Source organism: Dromiciops gliroides, chromosome 3 (assembly GCF_019393635.1).
Source record: "Dromiciops gliroides isolate mDroGli1 chromosome 3, mDroGli1.pri, whole genome shotgun sequence".
NCBI lineage: Eukaryota > Metazoa > Chordata > Mammalia > Microbiotheria > Microbiotheriidae > Dromiciops > Dromiciops gliroides.
In genome coordinates, this window is record NC_057863.1 from 492,385,176 (window position 1) to 492,409,071 (window position 23,896).

Below are 23,896 nucleotides of genomic sequence, written 5' to 3' on the forward strand. Positions count from 1 at the left end.
GGTCGCACAGCTATTAAGTGTCTGAGCTTGGATTTGAGCTCAGGTCTTCCTGACTCCAGGATTGGCACTCTATTCACTGTGCCACATAGCTGCCACAGATAGTTGTCCGTGCCAGAATAGGAAGGAGTTGATGAAGCATAAGCAAGGGAAAATCTAGGGTGGCATCATGAAGAGAGGCATTAGGCAAATTCTCTGTGTCCTATACTTGCTCTATCTGGCGCTCCCATTCCCTTTGCCCATTTTCATGATACACAAAAGGGGAATATGGGAGAATTTGGAGAATCTTTGAATACAGCCTGCAAAATAGGCATCACCTGGTCAGAGATGGTCTGTACAAAGAGTACAGAGATGGAAGAGTCCTTTGAGGAATGCGCAGTCCTTCCATATAGCATTTCTTTGCACAGAGGGGGAAGAAGTGCTATCTTGGTGAGATGGGGGGCAGGCATTTACAATGGGGATAGCTAGGTGGCACAGTGAATAGAGCCTAGAGTCAGGACGACCTGAGTTCAAATCCAGCCTCAAACATTTTCTAGCTGTGTGACCTTAGGCAAGTCACAAAGAGACACAACAGAAATGACTGAACAACAACAGCAACATTCACAACTAGTGAAAATACCATGTAGCACTAGGATACAGAAAGATGTGTCATAAGTCCAAGGCCACTGGACAAGAAGAATCTACCTCCTCAAGGCAAGAAGCTAAAGGAATCCCCCAGGCTTTCTGTTCCTGTCCTTTGCCCCATACTGTCCTTGCACCCTGGTTCAAAAGAAGACCCATTTTTCCAGATCTGTCACCCAATATTCACAATCATGGCCCTGCTAGTCATTTTGGATTCAAACATTCTCCACAGGAATGTCTATCAGTCACCATCACCATGGGAATTGTTGTTAGAAACACCACTCTCTTCCACAAGGAGAGGAAGGTTATTCCATTTTCTATCTGTCTATTAAGATAAAAGAATGTATTGCTTCGCTGAATAAGGAAGGTCAGACTCAGACAGGTTGGAGTTAAGGCAAAATTTCTGGGTTTAGGATGCTAGTCTTGGACATTTCTCCTAGGGGATGAGATTGGGGGGGTTGCACAACTTTCCTCTTATTCTGCATACTAGAAATAGTTGATCAAGATAACAAGGGCAATGGTTCACTGGGCAAGGACATGGAAGAAGGTGCAGTTGGCCTCTTGCAAAGCCATGCTGGAGATAGCCCTGGGAAATCCCTGGGAAGCAGCCAAAGGGACGGACAGTATCAGCATTTCTTCTGGGGATACCTAGGGGTGCCAGGGAGCAGACAGAGGGCCAGATTATATATAAGGGTGAATGGCACGTCTGCTGGGAGTGAGTCACGGTCAACAGATGCTGGAAGCCATGCAGCTGTGATATTTGTGATGTTGGGGCCTGGGACTTTCCTCCTTATGTCTTGCCTGTGATGAGTGGGGTTTGTCAGCATTGGCCTGGGATCATGGCTTCTGCTACTCTAGCGCCCACATGCAGTGTGCCCCAGAAGTGGGGCTGTGATCAGATTGAGTCTAGAGTGACCTCTCTAAATTATACCAACTGAGATTACTCTCAGTTTAAAGGAAAGGTATCCAGGACTAGCCACTGGAGCAGAAATTCAAATCTGAAGAACAGAGGAGGAGGAGGAGGAGGAGGAGGAGGAGGAGGAGGAGGAGGAGGATGACATTTTTATAGTGCTTTAAAGTTTGCAAATAAATATTGTCTCATTTGACCCTCACCACAATCCTAGGAAGCAGGTACTATAATTATCTCCATTTTACAGATGAGGAAACTGAGGCAAATCAGTTAAGTGACTTCTGGACCATACAACTGGTGTCTGAAGCCAGATATGAACATAAAATTTCCTGACTCCAAGAAATCTACTATACCATCCAGATGCCTAGTATAGACTTATTCCAAGCCCTAAAGGTCACTCCAAAAAGGGTGACAAGCTGAGACTTAAACGTAGCTGTCACAAACAATAGATCCTTCCTCCCCGACAACCCACCCCAATGGCATAATTGTATTTGACAGGGTTTTGCTCTCAAGTAAAGTAGGCTCACAGCCCCACCCCCACCACAGCAAACTGGTACAAGACATGACCTTCTAGGGGACTGACATGAAGGACCCTGGATTATCCAGGTTTTATCACTGCTTTGAGGGGAGTGAAAGATGGCTGAGGTTCTAGATTCACTGAAGAATTGAAATGTTTGTGATAGGCCATTTAGAGACACTTTCAAGTTATATAATTGGAATAAATATCCCCTACAATGTTCAATGACTATCAAGTGATCTTCACAGGGTACAGCCTCAGAGGATCCATAGGACCTCACGGAACAGGATATGACTCAAGAATTCTACTCACAGAAAGCCAAGAGCACGTTTGGCTTTGGCGTTTAATAGCTGTGTGACCCAGGGCAAGCCCCTTCCCCTGCCGGGCCTCCCATTCATCCTCTGGTGGTAGAGTGTGAACTAAATAATAGCTAAGGTCCCTTCCAGCCCTAAATTCCATGACTTATAAGGTTCCCATGGCATTAGGCTTAAGAAGAAGCAGGTCAGTGCTAAGTTCATAAAGGAACTCGAGTTTGGGCTGCACGTGTGCCTGGCTTTGAGCCATGCCAGGACCTTTCTCAGATGTGAGAAAAGAATTTTTAATAATGGATTTCTTGGGGGGACCCAGAGATCAGTTTTCTCAGTCCTTTCTCCCCCCCCCACCCCCCCACTCCAGAAAGTTCAGATCTTCTTGTCTGGGACAAAGCCAAGAGAACAAAAGAAATAGAGACTGATTCTTTTCTCTAGCTCAGTGAAGGACTGTTGAGATCAAAACACATCTAGATAATGGACTTTGCCTTGAACACCTTCAGTGAGGGTCTTTTACATTCTTCTCCCTGATGTCATCTGTAGAATTCATTTTAATGTGGACCACCTTCAAATCATGTCAACCAATGGAAATGAATGATGCTGACCAATTAGCTTTGATCAATGTATAATAACCTGCCTCTAGTGAAAGAGGATAAAAACCCTGGCAAGAGGCCAGGACTCACTCACTCTCTCTTCTCTCTCTCTCTCTCTCTCTCTCTCTCTCTCTCTCTCTCTCTCTCTCTCTCTCTCTCTCTCTCTCCACATGATTGGCTCTCCCTCTTAGGACAACATAGGTCTTCTGAACACTCTTGGGTCTCCCTGAGACCACATGCTCTCCCCTCTTAGGACAGCATGGGTCTTCTAGGGCTTTTCTCCTGCTCCTGCTAGTTGGTATATAATAATCTCTCCCTGCTTCCTCTACCACATGGCCTGAGACCTTGAGAAGTTAGAGAAACACGCAGTCAATCCTTTACTGGTATATAATATTAATAAAATAATAATATGCTTAACCAAAACTGATATAGCAATTAATTTTTTAAAAACATGCAGAGGGAGGCAGCTAGATGTCCAAGTAGATAAAGCACCAGCCCTGGGTTTAGGAAGACCTGAGTTCAAATCTGGCCTCCAACACTTGACACCTACTAGCTGTGTGACCCTGGGCAAGTCACTTTCATTGCCTCGCAAAAAACAAAAACAAAAACAAACAATGAAGAGGGCCCTAGAAGACCTCTAGGCATGGACCAGGGCCCCATGGGAGTCTCCTAGGCTCCTAGGCAGCCTGCAGTCATGCCTACCCTTCCTTATTCTGCAGGGCTGACAACTGGTGGTGGTGCTTCTCCGGATCAAGGTGCTTCTCCATCTGCTGTTCCTGTTCACAGTCAGTGAACTATCAGTTCTTTCCCCTTTCTGCCTCCTGAATCCCTGTGCATCCTTCAAGATCTGGGTCATGCCCTAATACTCCATGAGGCTTTCTTTCCTCAGCACCTCACCCCTTACTGCCTATGCCGCTAATGCTTCACTTATGACATATCTGCTGCCTTTTATTATAGTTATGAGTCATGTATGCATGTGTGAGAGAGAGAGAAAGAGAGACAGAGGGAAGAGAGAGACAGAGACAGAGAGAAGAAAGCGAGAGAGAGAGAAAAAAATGGAGATAGTCAAACAGAGAAGTTGCTGGAGGGAACAGAGCCTAATCACGATGGAGGGGGCAGGGGAAGAAGCTCCTCACTAAACATGTCTCTGGTAGAAATAGGCCCTTTCAGACTCAACACTCAGGACTCTCCTAAAGGTTCCCCCTTCTCCAACAATACCGCCCAGTGTACTCACGCCAAAGCCACTGGAAGCAGGAGCAAGGCCTTCAAATCTTCTGACCAGGCCCAGGACCGAGTTGGCTTGGCTCTTGAGAATGGCTTGGTTTGGGCAGGATATGGACACCTGACCCAAATGGGGCCTATGCTCAGACCATTTCTTTCCACGTAGGAGAGGTGCATAGATTTGGACATGAAAAAATCAATCTGCAGAGGATTTAGCAATAAATTCTCCTTAATCCATTGGATATTGAGTATGTGTCCAAAGAACCCCCTTTTCTTTTTCCTTCCAGCTTTCCTAAAATTAGATTACCTGGCTTCCTGATACCAATGAACTTTCAGAGAACTTGAGGAGGGTTTGCAAGCTAGAAATGATACAGAGTGTCTTCAAGATGTGACAAGACCCAAATTCCCTGTCCACCACCCCATGGCCTTAGGGGGTTCTGAGAAAGCACCATCCTCAGCAGGATGTGGGGCCCAGGGCACATGATGATTTTGGAGTGCCCTGTCTCTAACATTTGTTTATTGATAAAAAGAGACTAACAGGAACATCAAGGGCAGGCTCAAACTCTAATCAAGTATTCCAGAAATACAAGATATGAACTGAAGCGGAAGTGTCAGGGGACATGGGGTCTTGCTGCCAGGTAGGCATCACTGCTTCAGCACCTGGGGCATTTCTCTTCGGGCTCTCTGCTTGCACCCGGTGTGATTCCCATCAACAGACATGAATCCCCTGGCACGCACAATACAGTGGAAACAGGCCTGGATCTGAAGCCAGAGGACCTAGATTTAAATCTGACTTCTTATTTTTCTTTTGGTGAGGCAATTGGGGTTAAGTGACTTGCCCAGGGTCACACAGCTAGTAAGTGTCAAGTATCTGAGGCCGGATTTGAACTCAAGTCCTCCTGAATCCAGGGCCGGTGCTCTATCCACTGTGCCACCTAGCTGCCTCCAAATCTGACTTCTGACCATGATTAGGTGGTCTCTCTGAGGTCCCTCCCAGCTCTAGATCTCATAAACCTCATAAAATGATCTGATCCAAGAACAACAACCCACACTTGCCAAATTCTAAGGACAGCTCTATTCATATCTGGAGTGATGAGAGAGTAGAAAATGAAGGCTCAAAATTAATAGGGTTAAATGATGGTTTCCCTCCCATGATCTGCCAAGACAAAGCAGATCCCCAAACTACCAAACATTGGAAAGACCAGGTGTAACGATTGGAATGACGCCACCTGCAGGAGACTTACTGTAGAAGAGTTCTGCCCATGAAGCAAAGGTCTTTGAGGGCAAGGAGTCTTTTCTTTGGCGTCAGGAAGTGACGCAGGCTAGTGGGAGGAAGAAGGAAGAGAGTAGCGCTCTGTCTGAGACGCTCTTTCCTTTGGACTCTGGTGGAGAGCGAAGCTAGAAATGTGCTCTCCCTTTAATAGATAGATGAATGTAGGCCTTTCTCTCTCTTTACCAAATTCTTCTTCTCCTTAATAAATGCTTAAAAGTCTAACTCTTGCTAAAGCTTATAATTTATTGGCGACCACTCATTAGATATTTTAGACAGTTTAGCTAGAATTTTAGACCTTAACACAGGTATGCCAATAGATGCAAAATTTGATTTGTTTTGGTTTGGGTTTTTATAGTATACTTTGTCTACTTTATTATAATTTGCTATAAATTTTCCTATCTGTGTAGATGCACTTTAAATTCAAATGATTACAAGTAGATATTATCATTTTAATTTGAAATAAATTTTTTCATTCTGTTACTTCCATTTTTTTTTTGCCTTATGGATTTTTAAAAAATGTGTTGCATCAATTACTACAGGTGGGGCCTTCAAAGTATTCTTAAATTCTTGTCCTTCGGGCCCCAGTGAAATGGGGCTCTTGGGCTGGGAAAATGTGAAAACTCATGCTATAGTTTCCTTTCGAAGACTTCAAAATCTTAAAAACCTGCAGGAGTGCAAGGTCTTATGTCTGCTTTACCCAGGAGGGGCAGTTAAAGATGGGAGGGCGACATCTGTGGTATGACCAAACAAGTCCTAGGTGCCCAGTGTCAGGGAGGGGCAGAATCCAGGGGCCTCTCAAGCCTCTGTTGTTGTCCCTGAGAAGACTCGTCTTTGGAAGCCTCTTGGAGTCCAGGTTATCAGTGAGGAGGAGGAGGGAGTTTCCATCTTCCTGCCAAAGCGCCTTGACTTGACTATGCTTATGACCACTGAGAATACTCAGATGCTTAGACAAGAGAGGCTCTGGCCTGGGTCATCTACTCACGGAATCCTTACCTGGAATGAATGGAGATAGTTGAAAATCATGGAATCCACATGCTTTAAATTGACCGTAGCCAGCACTGTGGAGGAAAAGGAGAAATACGGTAATAATATTAATAATAGCTACAATTTATATTGCTCTAAGTTTTGCAAAGTGCTTTACATATTTTATCTCATGATTCTCACAATAACCCTATGTAATAGGTGCTAACCCCATTTTTACAGATGAGGAAACTGAGGCACAGAAAGATTAAGTGACTTGCCCATGGTCATACAACTAATAGGTATCTGAGACAGGATCTAAACTCAGGGAGACGATTCCAAGTCCACAACTCTCTCTACTGCACCACCTCTATTTCTGTGCAAGCTGTATTGCCACCAGGGACCGCTGAGAGAAAGAATGTCATCCAGACCAAGGGAGGTTGAAATGCCCCTAGCTTCAGCCAAGATATATAGGACCCAGCTCCTCTATTTACATTCTATAGCGACTTATCTGGAGGCATCCTGGGCTAGGTCTAAGTGGGGGAAAAAAGTTGTGTTCCTGAAAATCCTTGGCTTCAACTATGGAACCCACCATGAGGATTATCCAAGGGATGATTAAAAAAACATTCATCATTAGAACCAAACTATTCTTCAACCTGCCATTATAATCTCTGGCCCACCATTCGTTATCTTTCCCTTAGCTGTGTCATTTCCCTAACTACATTATTTCTTTTTTTTTTTCCTTTTTTTTTTTTTTTTTGTGAGGCAATTGGGGTTAAGTGACTTGCCCAGGGTCACACAGCTAGTAAGTGTTAAGTGTCTGAGGCCAGATTTTGAACTCAGGTCCTCCTGACTCCAGGGCCAGTGGCTCTATCCACTGAGCCACCGAGCTACCCCCCTAACTACATTATTTCTGTTGATTATATGTTTGTTCCGACTCTTATTAAACAATAGATTCCCAGAGGGCAAGGACTACATCCACTCTTTTATTCTGAATCCTGACAGTCCAGCTGGGTCACAACTGCCCTGGTGAGGCAAGCTGGCAGATACGGTTTGGCCCTCTAGTTCCATACTTCTGGTACAATGGACCAGCAATGGAAATAATGATAGGGAGACAGTGACCCCTAGTGGACAAGATGGGAAATTGCTGCTGCCTTGGGAAAGGCTGGGAAATCCTGGGCCCTCTGAAGATTTCTCCTCTGCCTGCCTCCTCTCTTGGACCATAGGAAAAAGTCAGGGGTCAGTCCTTAAAGATAATGGAGTGCCTCCTCTCTTCACTGCTCCTCGGGACCTGAGTCTTTGGCAGGTCTCCACTCCTGAGTCACTTCCACAGTACTCCCTTTCAAGTTGCATCCTCACCCCACAGTTTCAAGGACTCTGACCTGAGGCTTCTTCTCTCCCCACTGGCAAGGTTCTATCCATATTACTGGCCTGGTCCTCCCATGGAGGCTTAACCCAATGGTCCCTGCCTAGAGAGTGGAGGCAAGCATACAAGGCCCAAAAGACAGCTCCACAATGCAGGGCTGCCTGCGTTCCTGTGTCCCATGTGAAAAGTCAGTATCACAGGCAACAAACAGCATGATGGGGGTCAGAGCTAGGAGGAAGGGTGACTGGTGCTCACCAGTGGCCAAGGCTGGGAAGGTCCAGCCCAGAGATGTGAACAGCAGCGGATTCTGGGCAGCAGACAGAGTGAAGAGCTTGTGCTGAGAAGCAAAGCAGTCCCAGAACTGGGACTAACTGCTTCCCCACTTCCCTTTCTTCCACCCCAAACTTCATGTGCTCCTCGAGTGATAAGATCTCATGGTTTTGGTATTCACTGGTCTGCTCACTGATTCTCTTCTCTCACACAGCTGCAATGTGCCTAAATCTGGATGCTCCAGCATCCCTTAGCTCTCACCTGACTCCTTATCTTCACCTGGTTTCCACACACAGGACTTTTAGATAAATTCTGATGGCTCCTAGCTCTACTGTGAGCCCACCAGGAAATCTAGGCATGGGTCAAAGGGGAATTGGGAAGAATAGGAAAATGTGCCTTGTGACCTGCAGAAGCCTGTTGGCCTCCCTTGGAGTAGAGTAACAAGCACAACAAATGTGTGTGGTTTTTAGACTCAGTACTGTCTTAGGCTTGGCAACCTAGCACCCTTTCAAAGATGGAAATAATGAACACAGGGAGGAGCAGGTCCAAGAAAACCCCTGATGCTGGGCCTTGACACTGATTCTGTCACTCATCTAGACGGTGAGTTCTACCAGGCCAAAGTGACTGCTCACCCTCTGTTCGACCTCACAGTCCCACCATGTCTGTACCTCCTTCCAAGTAGCCTCCACTCAGGCCATCCTTGTTGTCTGACGTCATAAGCAGCTCAACGATCCCTCTATTCAACAGGGCCTGAAGGAAAACAAAACAAGATAAACCACCCACTTTCCTCCCTCCTCCTTCCTTCTGGGGTTCCCTCCATTAGAAAAAAGCAGTTAGAACCACAAACAAAACCATGATCATGATAGGCAGGATGAAGAGGAGAGAGGCAAAAGGGACAAAATTAAGTGTCCACATCCCTACAAAACAGAGTGGGGGGAAATTGCTACCTCTGCAATAGCCACACTCAGCAGTGCCAAGGAGGTAATTAAGGACCCAAATTGTTTTTGTGGGAATCATAGCTGGGGATGCTATAGTGAAGATCTGGACTTCTGGGGAGCTGCTCCCAATCTGGGTCAGGGTAGCTGGCTTCCCTTGGCCAGCTTGGCATTCTTAGAGTCAGTCACATTGAGTCAGAGATCTGTGATCACCTGCCTTTGGTCTCACCGCCTTGTTGATTTGATAGGGAGCTGAGTTTGTCCCTCTGGGTTTATATTGGAGCTAGGAAGCACAGGGGTATCACCTCCTATATCCCCAAGTCCAAACCACCAGAAGCCTGGTTGCTCAATTCATGGGAAATTCTGAGCCCCAAAGAAGCTTTTAAATATCTCTTGGGAGCAGGTCAGTACCTATTTCCCTTATTTTCCTTCCTTCCTTCTTTCCTCCCTCCCTTCTTTTCCTTCCTTTCCTTCCTTCCTTCCTTTCTTTCCTTTCTTTCCTCCCTTCCTTCCTCCCTCCTTCTCTCCCTTCTTTCTTTCCTTCCTTCCTCTCTCCCAGGCTGGAAGCAATCACTCAAGTGGCTCATCTCACTGGTGATGGCATGGAAGCTTTACCTGCCCCGTTTCTGACGTGAGGAGTCCTACCCCTCTGTAGGCAGCCTGATGGCCCCCTGATCCTGAGGGGCTCAGCATACTGGTGCTGGGCTCAGTGTGGACACCTGATCATCTTTAGTCCTCATGCAGCTAAAAACTCCCAAGCTTGTGATTCCCCCAGCCTCAGCCTCCCCAGTAGCCAGGATTACAGGTATGTAGTGCCCCCTCCTGGCATTCCAGTATATTTGTAGATGTGCTAAATATCGTACACTTTGGCTGATACTTTCTTTTCCCTTTGCCAGCACCAGGGAGAGATGAGCTTCGGTTCAGTCCACCCACTCAGTGACAGTTCTTTGAGAAAGGAGTATGTTCTTACTAGCAGTGAAAGGGCGCAGCAAGGCCAGAATAGTACAGGAACTCGGGGCAGGGAGGGGGTATAAGGAAGTGATTATTTCATTATCCCCAGAGTTTGGTGAAGTGACCCCATGAAGGCAGTTAAAAAATTTCTCTAAGAGTTCACTGGTTTCCTCCCTTGAGAAAGGCAATTTCCACTTGCACAACTCCCATCACCTTTTGACCACAGGTCTAACTGTTAGAGGTTTTTTAAAAAATGTGATGCAGATCAAGGCTTCTTATACTTTTTTCACCCGTGACCCCTTTTTGCCCAAGAAATGTTTATGCAACCCTGGGTGTATAGGTGTATAAAATAGGTCTACATAACCTTTTACTGTTGTCTGATTTTTTCACAACCCCCACATTCAGTTACACAACCCCAAGTGCAATCATGAACACATAGTCTAAGAAGCTTTGCTGTAGATGAGATGACAATTCTAGCACTCTGTCCAGAATGAAGACAAATTAGGCCAAGAAAAATCATGCAAAGTCAGTCTGCGTGCTATAGTTCAGAGGCTGGCAGAGCCCAGCCTACTGAGTACCCCCCTAAAGAATAAAAGTCTTTCCCACATTAGGTCCTCCTGGCCCTAAATAGCTTTTGTGTGGCTAGATATCTGTAAATACAGAGAAGAATCAATCAAGGGGCAAGCGAGAAATGCCACAGCAAGCCTCCTTACACATACCAAGGTGCCCGTTGTCACAACCGAGGCTCCTTTTCCAGGGGATCAGTACATACACTGAATACCAACCACACAAACAGGAGAAAACTATCACTGCTACACCTTCCAGCCGCACACCAGGCTTATCCAGGTCCATCGCTCTTGTTCCTGGCACATAAATTCTCAAGAACAATACTGTTCTTTAGTCAGCCTCACACAGAGACAAAAGAAAGCATGCCCCTCCTATATGAACCCACTGGCAGCAGGCAGCCTCTGTACAGGGGAAATTTAAGAGGAATACTGGCACTAGCATCCAGTGTGGAACGGGCACTCAAGATCATGTCATGGAATAATAAATCAATCAACATTTGTTAAGCCCCTATAGGGTCAGGCACCGTGCTCAGCTGAAGGAAGCTGGTATGGCTGAGGGGGGGAGTGTGATAGCTGTCTCTGCACATTTGAAGAATTGTCAGCTTGGCCTGGGAGGGCAGATGGAAGTCCATTGAATGGAAGGAGGAAGAATTTAGCTCATCATAAGGAGGAAGAAAAGCAAAACAAAGTTTACTAACAATTGGACTTGTGCAAAAGGGGAAGGAGCTTAAGAAATGTGACTTGGGGGCAGGTAGGTGGCGCAGTGGATAAAGCACTGGCCCTGGATTCAGGAGGATCTGAGTTCAAATCCAGCCTCAGACACTAGACACTTACAAGCTGTGGGACCCTGAGCAAGTCACTTAACCCTCATTGCGCCCCCCCCAAAAGAGTAAATATGTGTTTTAAGGGGCAGCTAGGTGGGGCAGTGGATAAAGCACTGGCCCTGGATCCAGGAGGACCTGAGTTTAACTCCAGTCTGAGACACTTGACACTTACTAGCTGTGTGACCTTGGGCAAATCACTTAACCCCCATTTCCCTGCCCCCCCCAAAAAAAGAAAAGAAAAAAGAAAAAAAGAAATGTGACTTAATTTGAAATCGTTTAAGCAGAAGCTGGGTGACCACTATTCAGAGAGCTCTTAGAGGAAGCACCTGTTCAGGTTCAAGATGGATCATGTGACCTCTGAGGCTCCTCCCAGCTTGAAGATTCTCTAAGCAGCCTCCTCTCCTCCAAAAGGCCATACCTGGGGCTCTGCAGCCCCCACTGACTCAGGGCAGCTACCCTGCATCTCACAGTGATGACACCAAGAATGTCTTGGTTCTTGTAGTTTGGGACATGAAACTAAGGCAGGGTCATATACACCCTGGCATTGGCCATCAGGGACACGAGGCAGTATGAGTGACTTCGGGGGATTGGTAATCTCATCCATGTGGGTACTTCTACAGATACCAATCACCTCTCTATCCATGCTTGCTCATCCTATGTGACTCTTGACCATGTCCCGCCATAAGGTCTCTCTATAGGAAGTCCACCCAATGTGCTGCCATCTTCCTCTAGACTTCCTGAATGGAGAGCTGGTTTGAGACCCACTGTAGACACATCCTGGCAATGTGATCCTGAGCCAGTCACTTAATTTCTCACTGCCCCAGACTCTTAAATTGCAGAACAGGTGGTTGACCTGTACTGCTAAGAGGGTGTTTCCTTACCAGGAAGTTCCCTACACCACTGAAATCACAGGTCTGGACCAAAGACAAAACAAAACAGCTGTTAAGATTGTATGTTGAATGATTATTAGGACTGATTAAAGCAGTTCCCTATGCAAAATAATTATCTGAGGTAATGTCCCATTTTAATGAGCACTGATTTGCATATTTATCTTCGAGCTAAATTTTCCCCAAAGTGATCAATGAATAGTTTAATTCCATACACTTGAAAAATATAGTCTGCTGTCTTCAAGGAGCTGAGTCTATCCTGCCAAGGTGCACTCTTAGCAAAACGAGACCATCCTAAATGTACAAGCCTCTTGGCGAGTGCCGGGGGAGGGCAGCTCCTCCAAACAATGGCTGTTAAGTTGAAATCCTCTTTTGGAAGGTTCTATTCCATATAAGAAAATAGAAGAGAACAGAAGCAAGGACGAGGCTGTGTGAGATGGTAGGTCTGAAGGAAAGTGTACCCCATAGGTTATAAATAAGAGGAGACCCCCCCCAAGGCACGTGCTGCTTATGTTTGAGGGGGAGATGTAAAAGCTGTGGATGTGACAGGGTCAGGAAAAAAAAAAACAGTTCCCAAGGACTTTCCCAGTCAGGATCCTCAACAGGGACAGGGTTTAGAAAACTACAAATGCCACTGGATGTTTTCATCAAGAAACTCACCCAATAGAAAGAGGCAGATTATGGCTAGTGGGGGAGAGCTATGAGCTTTTCCACCGTGTTTTTTTTTTTTTTTCCGAAGTGTTTTGGGGAAAAGAATAGAGACAATGAACAGAAGCGCCCAGTGCCTAACCACTAAACACCCCATCCACTTTCATCAGGTCCTACCTACTGAAACAGAGCATATTAATCTACCAAATAACAAACATGGTCTCAATGAGATTCATAATAAACAGCCTTGGAGTAAGATCAGAGCAAGGAGAGGGCATTGGCGACCTTCATCTCCAGGAGTCAAAGTTCCACAACCTAATGGGTCCTTATGCCACAGATTTTCTGCATGGATGAGTTGATCCTTAATAAAAACCACCTCTGCTGGGGGCAGCTAGGCGGCACAGTGGATAGAGCACTGGCCCTGGAGTCAGGAGGACCTAAGTTCAAATCCGGCCTCAGACACTTAACACTTACTAGCTGTGTGACCCTGGGCAAGTCACTTAACCCCAATTGCCTCATTTAAAAAAAAAAAAAAACACCTCTGCCTCTCAAGTGCCTGAAGGGACTCATCCCTTAATCCATCTTAACCAAGCAAAGCCAAGCTTCTTTCCACTAGACCAAGATGAAGCTGCTTCATCCTGGTTCCTCCGTTACTAAATGAAGGCTTCAAGTTTAATCTGGAGCTGGCCCATGAGAAGAGGCCAGATTCCACTAACAGATCACCTTGGTCTCTAGTGACCCCGGTTGATCTTTCAGAATAGTTTATAGCTAAAGCAAGGGCAACCACAAAGAGTGGAAAATCACAACAGATTTAGTGAAAGAGAAAAGAACAAAGAATTAAGATTTACCGGGAGATGAAAAGGCTAAGGAGTAGCTCTACTACTGATAGATAAAGATGACTAAGTCTCCAACTCAGATGAGGAATCTAGCATGCAGGACTGACTACAGAATTTCCCACCACTAACAGAGGTTGTGGTCCGACACAGGTGAGTGATTGATGGAAGTTTGCCATTTAGGACAAACAGAAGTCCTGAGCCTAGACTAGTTCTTCTGTAATCTCATGTGAAGCTAGGGGGAAGCACAGTACAGAAAGAGCCTGGTCCTGGAGTCAGGAGACCTGGGTTCAAATGGTACCTCTGACACTGCCCACCTGTGTGATCTTGGGTGAGTCACTGAACCACCTTGGGCTTCAGCTGTAAATGAGGGCACTGGGTGACATGGCCCCAGAGGCCCCTCCCAGCTCCAGATATTTATCCACTTGGGTTAGATAAGTAAGCCATTGGCCAGACATGACGGTGAGTGTTCATGGTCATGCCAGGAGGGGGTTAGGAGTGGTCTGCCAGCCACTCGCCAGGTGAGTGTCACAGGTATGCAAAGTACATTTGCTTGCACACACTCCAACTTCCCTCCCTCCTGTCTTCACCATGGTAACCAGCACCCTTCCCCGACTTGCTGGCCAAAAGAGAATGAAGAATTCCCAGATGCCAGGCCTCGCCAAGGGTTATGCCCTTGTGTCCTGATGCTTGGGTAAGAATGAATTAGGCTACAGTTTCCAGGGGTTGCTGAAGACACTGGCACCTCAGGCCCAGGAAGGTCTGTGAGAAGCCTCTTCCCCCATCCCCGCTCTCCCCTCTTGAATTTATAAAGCTCAGTCACAACCAGCTTCAGCGAAGCACAGGTTCCAGTCTGACTGTTCCCTGCCCCTCCTCCCACCCCCAACACAGACCATCTCCCCAGACACCTGGGGAATCAAGCACAAGCAGGAGGCAAGGTCCCCGAAGCAGCCCCAAGCTCGGAGCTCTCCCCACAGCCCAGTAATAAGATAAACAACTCCCTGCAATCACAAGGCCCCAGAGACAAGCTCAGAGAGATGTGAGGAAAGGGCAGGAGAGAGTCATCAGACCTGTCTGATCTCCCTGTCTTGTGACTCGTGGGTACCTGAGTGAGGTCTGTGGAACAAAGGAAGGGGGTGGGGAGAGGGCAAGTGGCTACTTGGGAATCACCCTGCACTTGACTCAGTCATCAGACAAAGAGGCTCAGGAACAAGCAGCTTCCCTGCCGGGTGCCATGCTGATCATCCTCCCTTCACAGGGACTCTCTGCTCCACACACCCCATGGGGAAAGGGGAGAGGGAAGTGGGACTGAAGGAGGGATGGACTAAAAGTAAGGGGTGTGGCATCACAATTTCCTACCAGGGGGGCAGCTAGGTGGTGCAGTGGATAAAGCACCGGCCCTGGATTCAGGAGGACCTGAGTTCAAATCCAGACTCAGAGGGGCAGCTAGGTGGTGCAGTGGATAAAGCACCGGCACTGGATTCGGGAGGACCTGAGTTCAAATCTGGTATCAGACACTTGACACTTACTAGCTGTGTGGCTCTGGGCAAGCCACTTAACCCTCATTGCCCCACCAAAAAACAAAAAACAAAAACAAAAAAACAAAACAAACAAAAAAAACCCAAACAAGTTCCTGCCAGCAGGGAAGGAGTTAAGTAGATCCCCAAAGAAAGTCTGTAGATGGGGCTCATTGCAAAAAGATTTCATCACAGGGAGCCAAGAGCCCAAACAACTCTAGATATGGTGAATTCATCGGGGCTGCTTCTCTGCGTCAACCCCTACAATCTACCCACCAAGGTGCTCCAAGGCCTTTGATGGTAGTCCCTTATCCATCTATATATTCAGTATAGGGGGAAGGAAGGGTCTTCCAGGAAGCCTGCCCCACCCCTCCACCCAGCAAATGAATCCTACTCAATCCTGCTAACTCAGTTATTTGTGTGTTCAGTTTGACTCAGTGACAGGTCCTTCCCTTGTCTGTATGCCGTATCGCTCTGTCTTTATGTATCATTTACTGGAGTGGTTTACCATTTCCTTCTCCAGCTCATTTTACAAGTGAGGAAACTGAGGCTAACAGGGTTAATTGATTTGCCCAGGGTCACACAGCTAGTAAATGTCTGAGGCTGGATTGGAACTCGAGTCTTCCTGACTCCACAGCAGGCACTCTATCCACCACACCACCTAGCTGCCCCTGTATGCAGCTAGGGAGCATCCTAAAAGCTTTCCTTTGTGCCTGTCCCACCTCCCCAGCTAGAGTATATGCATCTCAAACATCTGGTCAGGCCTCTCCTCTGCTTAAAAAAACCCCAAATCTCCCTTAGTTTCCTACTGCCTACTGAGGGAAGTTCTCGTTTCTTTGGCTGACTTCAAGTCGCTCTACCTTTCCAGCCATACCCCATCCTGTTCTCCTCCACAGACTGGATGCTGCAGTAAAACAGGATTACCCAGTGTCCCCCATACTGGCCGTGAGTTTTCCCATTCTTGTGCTTTTGGTCACATTGTCTCCTAATCCTAAAATATCACACAAGATAATATAATTATAGTGGGAAGGGATCTCGGGTCACCTAATCCAACCCTCATTTTATCCATGAGGAAGTTGAGGCCCAGAGAAATGATTGACCCAAAGTCATACGGGAAATAAGGGGCAGAGCTTGGGCATGAACCCTGAAATTCAGCACTCCCCTGCTCCACTGAGCTGCTACAACCTCTCCCCCATTCTCCTTTTACCCCTTGAAGGCATAAGCCTCCTTTAAAGACCAGCTCAAAGGCTCCCTCCTCTGAGGAGCCATGCCTGCTCCTCCCAGGCAACAATGAGCTGTTCTGCCTCAGACCTCACCCCCCCCAAAAAATAAAACCACTTCATTTTGTACCTATGGCCCCTGGCATGTGCTATGGTTACCTCTGAGTGCTATCCTGCTGCCCATACAACATGAAAGACCTACATCTGGAGTTGGTGGAATTGCAGAGCTTTTCTTGTTTCTCTTAAAGGTGTTACGGTCACACTAAGTTTTATCTAAACTCGACAACAGAGTGACCTGCACACAGGAGGCAAATGGAAGGGGTGGGGCAGCATTTCCGGTTTCTAGTCCATCTCTTCTTTCCACATATCTCGACAATTACTAAATGATGCTTAGCGCATGTTGTTGACAGAGGACTATTTCCATTGCTATTTCAATCAAAGTGGGACATGGGACAAAGGGACAGCTCTGGCACTGGATTCTGAGCCTCTCATTCCCTGGACTGGAGCTGGTTCCATTTCTATTCAGATGATCGGGGGGGGGGGGGGGGGCGCGGGGCGGGAATGAACTTATCTCCAAGAAGTGGCAGTGAAGGATGATGGGACAGAAAAGAAACCTCAGGAGACCCAAAGACCAAGCGATGCATCTCTTACCATCTTGATGTAGGGCATATAGTTTGGGTCCTTGTCGTAGGAGCCGTATTCATTCTCCACCTGCACAGCGATGATGGGCCCTCCTTGTTTGTACTGAGAGGGGAGAAGATGGGCGTTAGCGCTGAGGCCGCTACAAGGAGAGGGTGGGCCCTCTAATAATAGCTCTCCACTTCCTGGTAGCCTCTTCCCCCAAATCCCACCTCCCCTGGCTCTATCTGGACCCAATAACATCCTGGTCTATCATCACAAGAGGCACCATGATGCAGCATAAACACTACCTGTGCCATTAGGAATAATCTCTCAACTTTATAGAGGCTGTTAGCTCATCTGTAAAATAGGATTGGTGCTCTTACTTCCCAGGGTGGTTGTGAATGAAGCTCAAAACTACATAAATGGGGGCAGCTAGGTGGCACAGTGGATAGAGCACCAGCCCTGGAGTCAGGAGGACCTGAGTTCAAGTCTGGCCTCAGACACTTAAGTCATTTAACCCCAATTGCCTCACTTAAAAAAAAAAAGAAAAAGAAAAAAGAAAAAACTACGTAAATGTGCACCGTTACTCTAAGCCTTGCTTCCACCAATCACACTTGCTCATGGTCTGTGTGGGAGATGGAGGCATCCTGATGCTCCCAGAACAGTGATCTTCATCACTGTCTACAGGTCCTGTACCTGATCACCAATGTCAGTCCTATTAAGCTTAGAGAATAAACCTCCTAGCCTTGGCTTGGTGATGCCCTGAAATATGGAGAGATGTCATGACATCCTCAGAGGAAAGCTAATTCCAATTCACTTTGATTTAAACAGAGAAGAGTTGCCATGCAAGACTTAGGGTGGAAGGCAGGAGAGCAAATAAGAATGTCACAACAAAAAGATGGAAGCCCACAGACCTACAGACTCTGTGTGTGTGTGTGTGTGTGTGTGTGTTCACGTGCACACTCATGCTTCTCTTGTACAGGACTTAGTTGTGTGTAATTAGAAGCCAAATAAAGGCTCTCTGTAGATCCTCAGGGCATTCATTAACCATCCATCTGCACATGCTGGAAAGCTCTATAAAGTCCAGAAATACGTGGGCCCTGACCTCAGCATCGAATGATCTCAGCCAGCCCTTTGATGCGGATATTCTGGAGGAGATATAGCAAACATGGGCTCGTACCCTGTACAGGCAAATGGAGAGATGTCTTCCATGATAGTGCACAAAGAGAATCCTGGGAGTCCGAGGGTGGGGCAGGAAACCTGCCACCTTAAAGAGGAGGAGTTAGAGCCAAAGTCTGACCTGTGGCTTGAGCATCTGGGCTCAATAACTATCTCCCTGGAAATGAAGGGTGGAGAAGGGGATTGGGGGGCAGGGGGCAGGACAGTGTTTGGTTTTACCTGCAATGGAACCACCCTGGGAATCAGATGATTAAAATAATGATCCACAGCTTTAACGAAGCCTTTGTAGGTTGTTCTCAGCTCCATGTGGGAATCTTGGAGTAACCAGCTAGGAGTGAGAAGAGAAGAGGCTCAGGCGCCCTTCATCCATGACTGCTCCCAGTGGAGGGCACAGACAGGAATTCAGCACGGGCTCCCCACACAGGCTGCAGGTCAGGAGTCGTGCCAGAGGCAGAAAAGCATCTCACCACAAGGAGCTCCAGGTGACTCCTGGGCTGATCCCCTAATGGTTCAAGGGTCTTCTTGGAGAAGAAAACCTAGTAGGACTCAACCTGTGTCTCCTTCCATTGCCACCCATGAAAACGAGCTTGAAATCAGAATGGAACAAGCAGCCCACTTTGCAGACTCCAAAGCCAGCCACCATCCATTCTGATGGAGGCCGTGGGTGCTCACAGGGACACTGAGGTTCCTTCAGCCCAATCATCAGAACAACCCTCTGCATATGAGAAGGGACTGGGGTGCAAGATGGGCAAATCTTTGATGCTCCCAAATTCCACAACAGCGGCCACCAAACCAAGGGCAAGATATAAAGTCCAAGCTACTGATGTGAGCATCCCACCCTCTCTCTCACATCTAGGGAAACAACGCTCTTTCTGGAAGGAAAGTCTGTGTTTCTAGAGTGCCAAACCCAGTTGGGAAATCACAGGCAGAACCCCAAAGTGATCTGCTAGTGTATAATCAAGGGCGTAGAGAAGGTGGCAACTTTCTCCCAATCTAAACATCCCTTTGACTCTCCCAGCCATCCTTGAATCAAACGATTTGTAACATACACTTCATCTCTGGCTTTCGAAACTAGTCCTGATTTTCTAATACTCCTTCATTGCAAGACCCTGCCTTTTTGCCCTTCGACAGATTCCAACCCTCCCTGGGACTCTGTGTGTGTGTGTGTTCGTGCTCTTCCTGTGTGTTGTGTTCACATGTTTATGCTGCCTTTCCTAATGAATGTCACATTCCAGCATCAGAAGGTGAGAGCACACGGAGCTATCTGTGCCAAAGGTACAGGCTGCTGTCTTAACATTCCTCAGTCCCCTCCTGCTGCTATTAGCCCAGCTCAATTCAACTTGGTGAACTCTGAAAAGTTCATAAGGTTCTTCCAGCCGCTTGGACACAAGAAGGCATGGAAAGAGGAGGGGAGCAAAGTCGCTCATACTCAGCGTGCTGGCCGCCTCCTCTGAGGACAGGTGTCATGGCTGTGAACACTGGGAAACAAAAGAATCGGGGTAACACAGCAGGAAAACTGCTGTGCAGGCAGAGAGCTACAAGCAGAAGTTATAGCATTTGTTTCTGCTTCACTCAGGGCCTTCTGCAGTGGGAGGCAGGTGATGGCCATGTGGAAGGGGGGCCAGAGGTCACCATGTTTGAATAACTTCTTGAAAAGTATTTTTTCTTTATTTTTTACCATTTATGAGATTTGATTTTTCACATGTAATGTAAATTCATTTCCTATATATACTGTATATGATGCTGTGGTACTATAAATTAAAAACAAAAAAAGGAATTATTAAATATTAAAACACCTTCATGACTCTTGGCCCACCCAGTATATGATTTTTTTTTGGCAGGGCAATGAGGGTTAAGTGACTTGCCCAAGGTCACACAGCTAGTAAGTATCAAGTGTCTGAGGCCAGATTTGAACTCAGGTCCTCCTGAATCCTGCTTTATCTACTGTGCCACCTAGCTGCCCCCCAGTATATGATTTTGCACAAGAACAGGGTCTGTGATAAGGAAGGGGTCCTCCCTCTTGGGTGCAGAGGGGAGGGAGAAAATCATGGGCATTGCTCCTATAAACAAACAAGCATGCTTTTGAAAAATGAGAAGCAAAATATAAGCATAAAACAATTAGCAGAGTTTTATCCCAACCATGGATCATTCCTTTCTTCGTTCATTCCTTTCCACTATACCAATGTTGCCCATGCCATGACAATGAAGGAAGATCTAAGTCACATAAAAACAGAAATCCCTCCTATTTATCATGCCCTTTTTCTCTCATATTTTATCCTAAACACAAAGGAAAGTGAGATGCATAGAAATTAAGTGACTAGTGGCAGCTAGTTAAAAGCACTTCGTTGAGGCAAAAAGTGCTATAGGTGCCCTACTTGGCACCCTACATAAAAAGCTCATGGGACTTCTGCTTGGATGATACCCATTACTGCATCTGCAGTTTCAAGGGTTCATATTGTTGATTTTTAAGGTAAAGAGGAAAATAAACTTTAAAACAAAGCATATGCTTCTGTGGTTTACACTTTGGATGAGCTCATGGAACATCTGGACTCGCTGTCCTGTACCATTCATTTCAACCTTACCTGGGCAAGCCCCCAAGGTCCCACTCGCTGCAGATGTAGGGACCAGGACGCAGAATCACCCACAACCCAATATCTGCTGCCATCTGGACAAAGGCCCTAAAGAGGAAGACAATGTCAGTGCCGCCCAATAAATCCAAAAGCAGAAGCAAAGATGCAAGGTCTTAATTAACAATTCTGGGTCACTGCACTGCTCAGATACTCTCCAGGCTAAAGTCCTTCTCCCTCAGTTGGGAAATCTGGGGAGAGGAGAGCTCTTGGCACTGACTAAAGAAGGGAGCAGCTGGACAGAAGGAAGCAGAAGGGAGGGGAATTCATCATGCCCTAAGATGCAGCAGAATCCTCCTCCTCCCCAGCCCCCACACACAGTCAAGGGGTTCCCATCTGCCTAGGTCAATAAGCAGAGGATCTCTGGGGGCACAGGGAAGGAGGAGCTTAGAGAGGTAGCTCACCCCACGTCTGCCTTGTCTTATAAGCTTTTCCAATCAAGGGCACGGGAATCCCTAGTCACAACACAGGTGGCAGGTTTCATAGTGCTGACTAAACCTGAAAAACCCTGGGCCTTTAAGCAGCTTCTCTAGATTACAGCAGGAGAGAAATGACCACAGAAGCTAGGTCACGGCCCCGCTGGGAGAAATGAGATTATCTGATGGAGAGGACCCGGCTCTGCGTCCAGGGGACAGAGGTCCCTGCTTTCTCAGTCCTGGGCCTCAGAATTTGAGTTTCAAAGAATCAAGGGCAGATTTCCCCCTCTACTTTCCTCCCCTGTCTTACAGTGTCCATCCCCCAACCTCCCTGCAATGGAATAACTCGGCCCTTAAGACATACTCTACGTCCAAGTTCCCGCTGAAGTTAAACTTTCCTCTTTCTGGCTCATGGAGATTCCAGGGAATATACCTGCAACCGAAAGAAGAAGAGTAAGACAAGACTCACCTCATTCCCTCTGCTCTCTCTCTTTTTTTGCAGGGAATGGGGGTTAAGTGACTTTCCCAGGGTCACACATATGTGTCAAGTATCTGAGGTTGGATTTGAACTCAGGTTCTCCTGAATCCAGGGTCAGTGCTTTATCCACTGTGACACCTAGCTGCCCCCTCCCCCCCAGCCCCGTCTCTTAAGAAATCTTTCCCACCCTGAGCTTGGGGATCAGACACCTGGGAAAGCTCTGCTTCTGTTAAAACCCTTTGGTGATATACCTGAAGAAGCATCTCCAAGCTCTTCCTGCCACCCAACTGAAGCTACCAACATCTAAACTGAATCAGAGGAACTGAAGAGAACCCCACTGTCTTGGCATGTCTCTGAGTGTGCTCAAAAGCAAATGGGAAAGACTTGGGGACTTACCCTCATTCTGGATTAGCCCTAGATCTGGGACCCTCCATTATGAGATGACCCATATCTGCGACATAGGTAACTCCCAGTAAAGAAATTCCCTCCACCAAGGCAGACTGGCAATCCTTCTGCAACATATAGTCTTAGGGAGCTGCCCTGGACAATGAGAAGTCAAGGGACTTGCCCAAGGAAGCAGAGCCATTATGCATCAGACCCAGCTTACCCAACTGATAGATACATCAGGCTTAGTTGCAAAACTATATAGTCACATATAACATGAAGGATTTACAGTAGAATTGTGTGTTTCATGGGTTATTATTGTATTTATGTCTTTTTGAAGGAACCCACTGCACCATGTCAAATTCAAAGTAGTTCAGGGGCCTCGGATCACTCCGTTCAATTGGATCTCTGGGATCAGATGCCCCTTCTTGACATCCAAGGCCCTGAACAGCTATGGTGGTCTAAGGCCCACAGCATTACCATTTTCATTAGACCTCCATTTTTTCCTCACCATATCAAATGTCATCTTAGCTAGATATTTGCCTCTTTCCCTTTCATAGCTGAGCCACGGTTGAAGGCTGAGCAAGTTTTTTCTTTACAATGTAAGTTTGCAATTTATCTAAAGGATATGACAAGTATATTAATTTCAGCTAGATTCATCCTAAATTTCAGATGGTAAAGCTATCTGAAGCCAGCCCCCTTCCACCACTACCACATGAGTCATATTTCTTCCTCCCAAGTTGAAAGTTAAACAGCCTCCTTCCTGCCAAGATATTCTGCCACAAACCCTTGGCTCCACCAACACTTCCCAGCAAGAACCAGTGTCAGCCAGTCCAGCCTCATACAGGTTTCTCTACCGCTGTTCTAATTATCCATGACCATCATGCCCAAGATGCACCACAAATACCATTTCAACACTACTTTATCTTCCTTACTGATCTGAAGGCTTCCCAAGAGCAAGATGTTCTCCCCTAAGAATCTAGGCATTTCCCTTAGGACAAGGGACTGTTTTTTCCTCTTCTTTGTCTCTTTCCTGTCCTCCACCCCCAGCCCTGCCCTGCCTTCCCCCTAATACCAGCCCCTACCCCCCATCAGGGTCAGTCTGAGCATCCCCCAGAACAAGTTTGCTAAGTTGCAGTGGCTCAGATATTTGGGGGCTAAGCAGGAAATAGCCACAAGGTATTCACAGGTAGCCAGGACTACAAGGTCTTGGTGGATAACAAGGGATAGGATTTGGGGAGGGCTAAGAAGCCTTAATACTTGCGTAGTGAGGGTGTTTAAGCCACAGGCCTTCAACTTCAGCAGTCGATCTCTCCAATATTCCCTGGGCACTCGGAAATAGTGTATAGAGCCCCCCAAAATCTGGAAGGGGTTGCCCTCCAGTATGAAATTCTGGCCCTCAGCCTGCAGTCCCAAATGCCGGTTCCAACGCCGTATGGCCATCAGATTACTCCAGTTAAACCTTCAGTCAAAGGGAAAAGGAAGCTTGTGAATCTTCTGAATTCAACTCTAGTTATAGGCAATGGGGCAGCAAGAGAAATGCTCTTTGCTTTTCCTCCAAAAGCCTTGAGCATACATTACAGTGTGCATTTCCCCCCACACTTTTTTAAAAGCCCACCCTTTCCCACAATCAGACCTGGACAGGAGGCCTTCCTCAGCTCCACTCACACATCTGTGTCTGGTGGCTGTGGAAGAGCAAGCTGACAAGGGTGAAGGCAGGAAGAAGACAAACACAGTTCTCACTGGGAAGGCCACCGTACTAAAAGGAGAAAGG

General features: G+C 46.9%; 1 protein-coding gene across 1 annotated transcript in view; it reads right to left on the reverse strand.

Moving 5' to 3' along the window:
• Positions 1–23,896, reverse strand: part of LOC122751458 (beta-galactosidase-1-like protein 2) — a 60,357-nt gene that overhangs the window by 18,713 nt on the left and 17,748 nt on the right. Inside the window, exons 2-8 of the mRNA XM_043998519.1 lie at positions 23,387–23,584; positions 21,625–21,693; positions 20,800–20,895; positions 18,437–18,545; positions 17,069–17,161; positions 8,705–8,786; positions 6,434–6,498 (exon numbers count right to left, since the gene is read on the reverse strand). Coding sequence (XP_043854454.1) covers positions 6,434–6,498; positions 8,705–8,786; positions 17,069–17,161; positions 18,437–18,545; positions 20,800–20,895; positions 21,625–21,693; positions 23,387–23,584 — 712 coding nt within the window. The remainder of the gene's footprint in view (positions 1–6,433; positions 6,499–8,704; positions 8,787–17,068; positions 17,162–18,436; positions 18,546–20,799; positions 20,896–21,624; positions 21,694–23,386; positions 23,585–23,896) is intronic.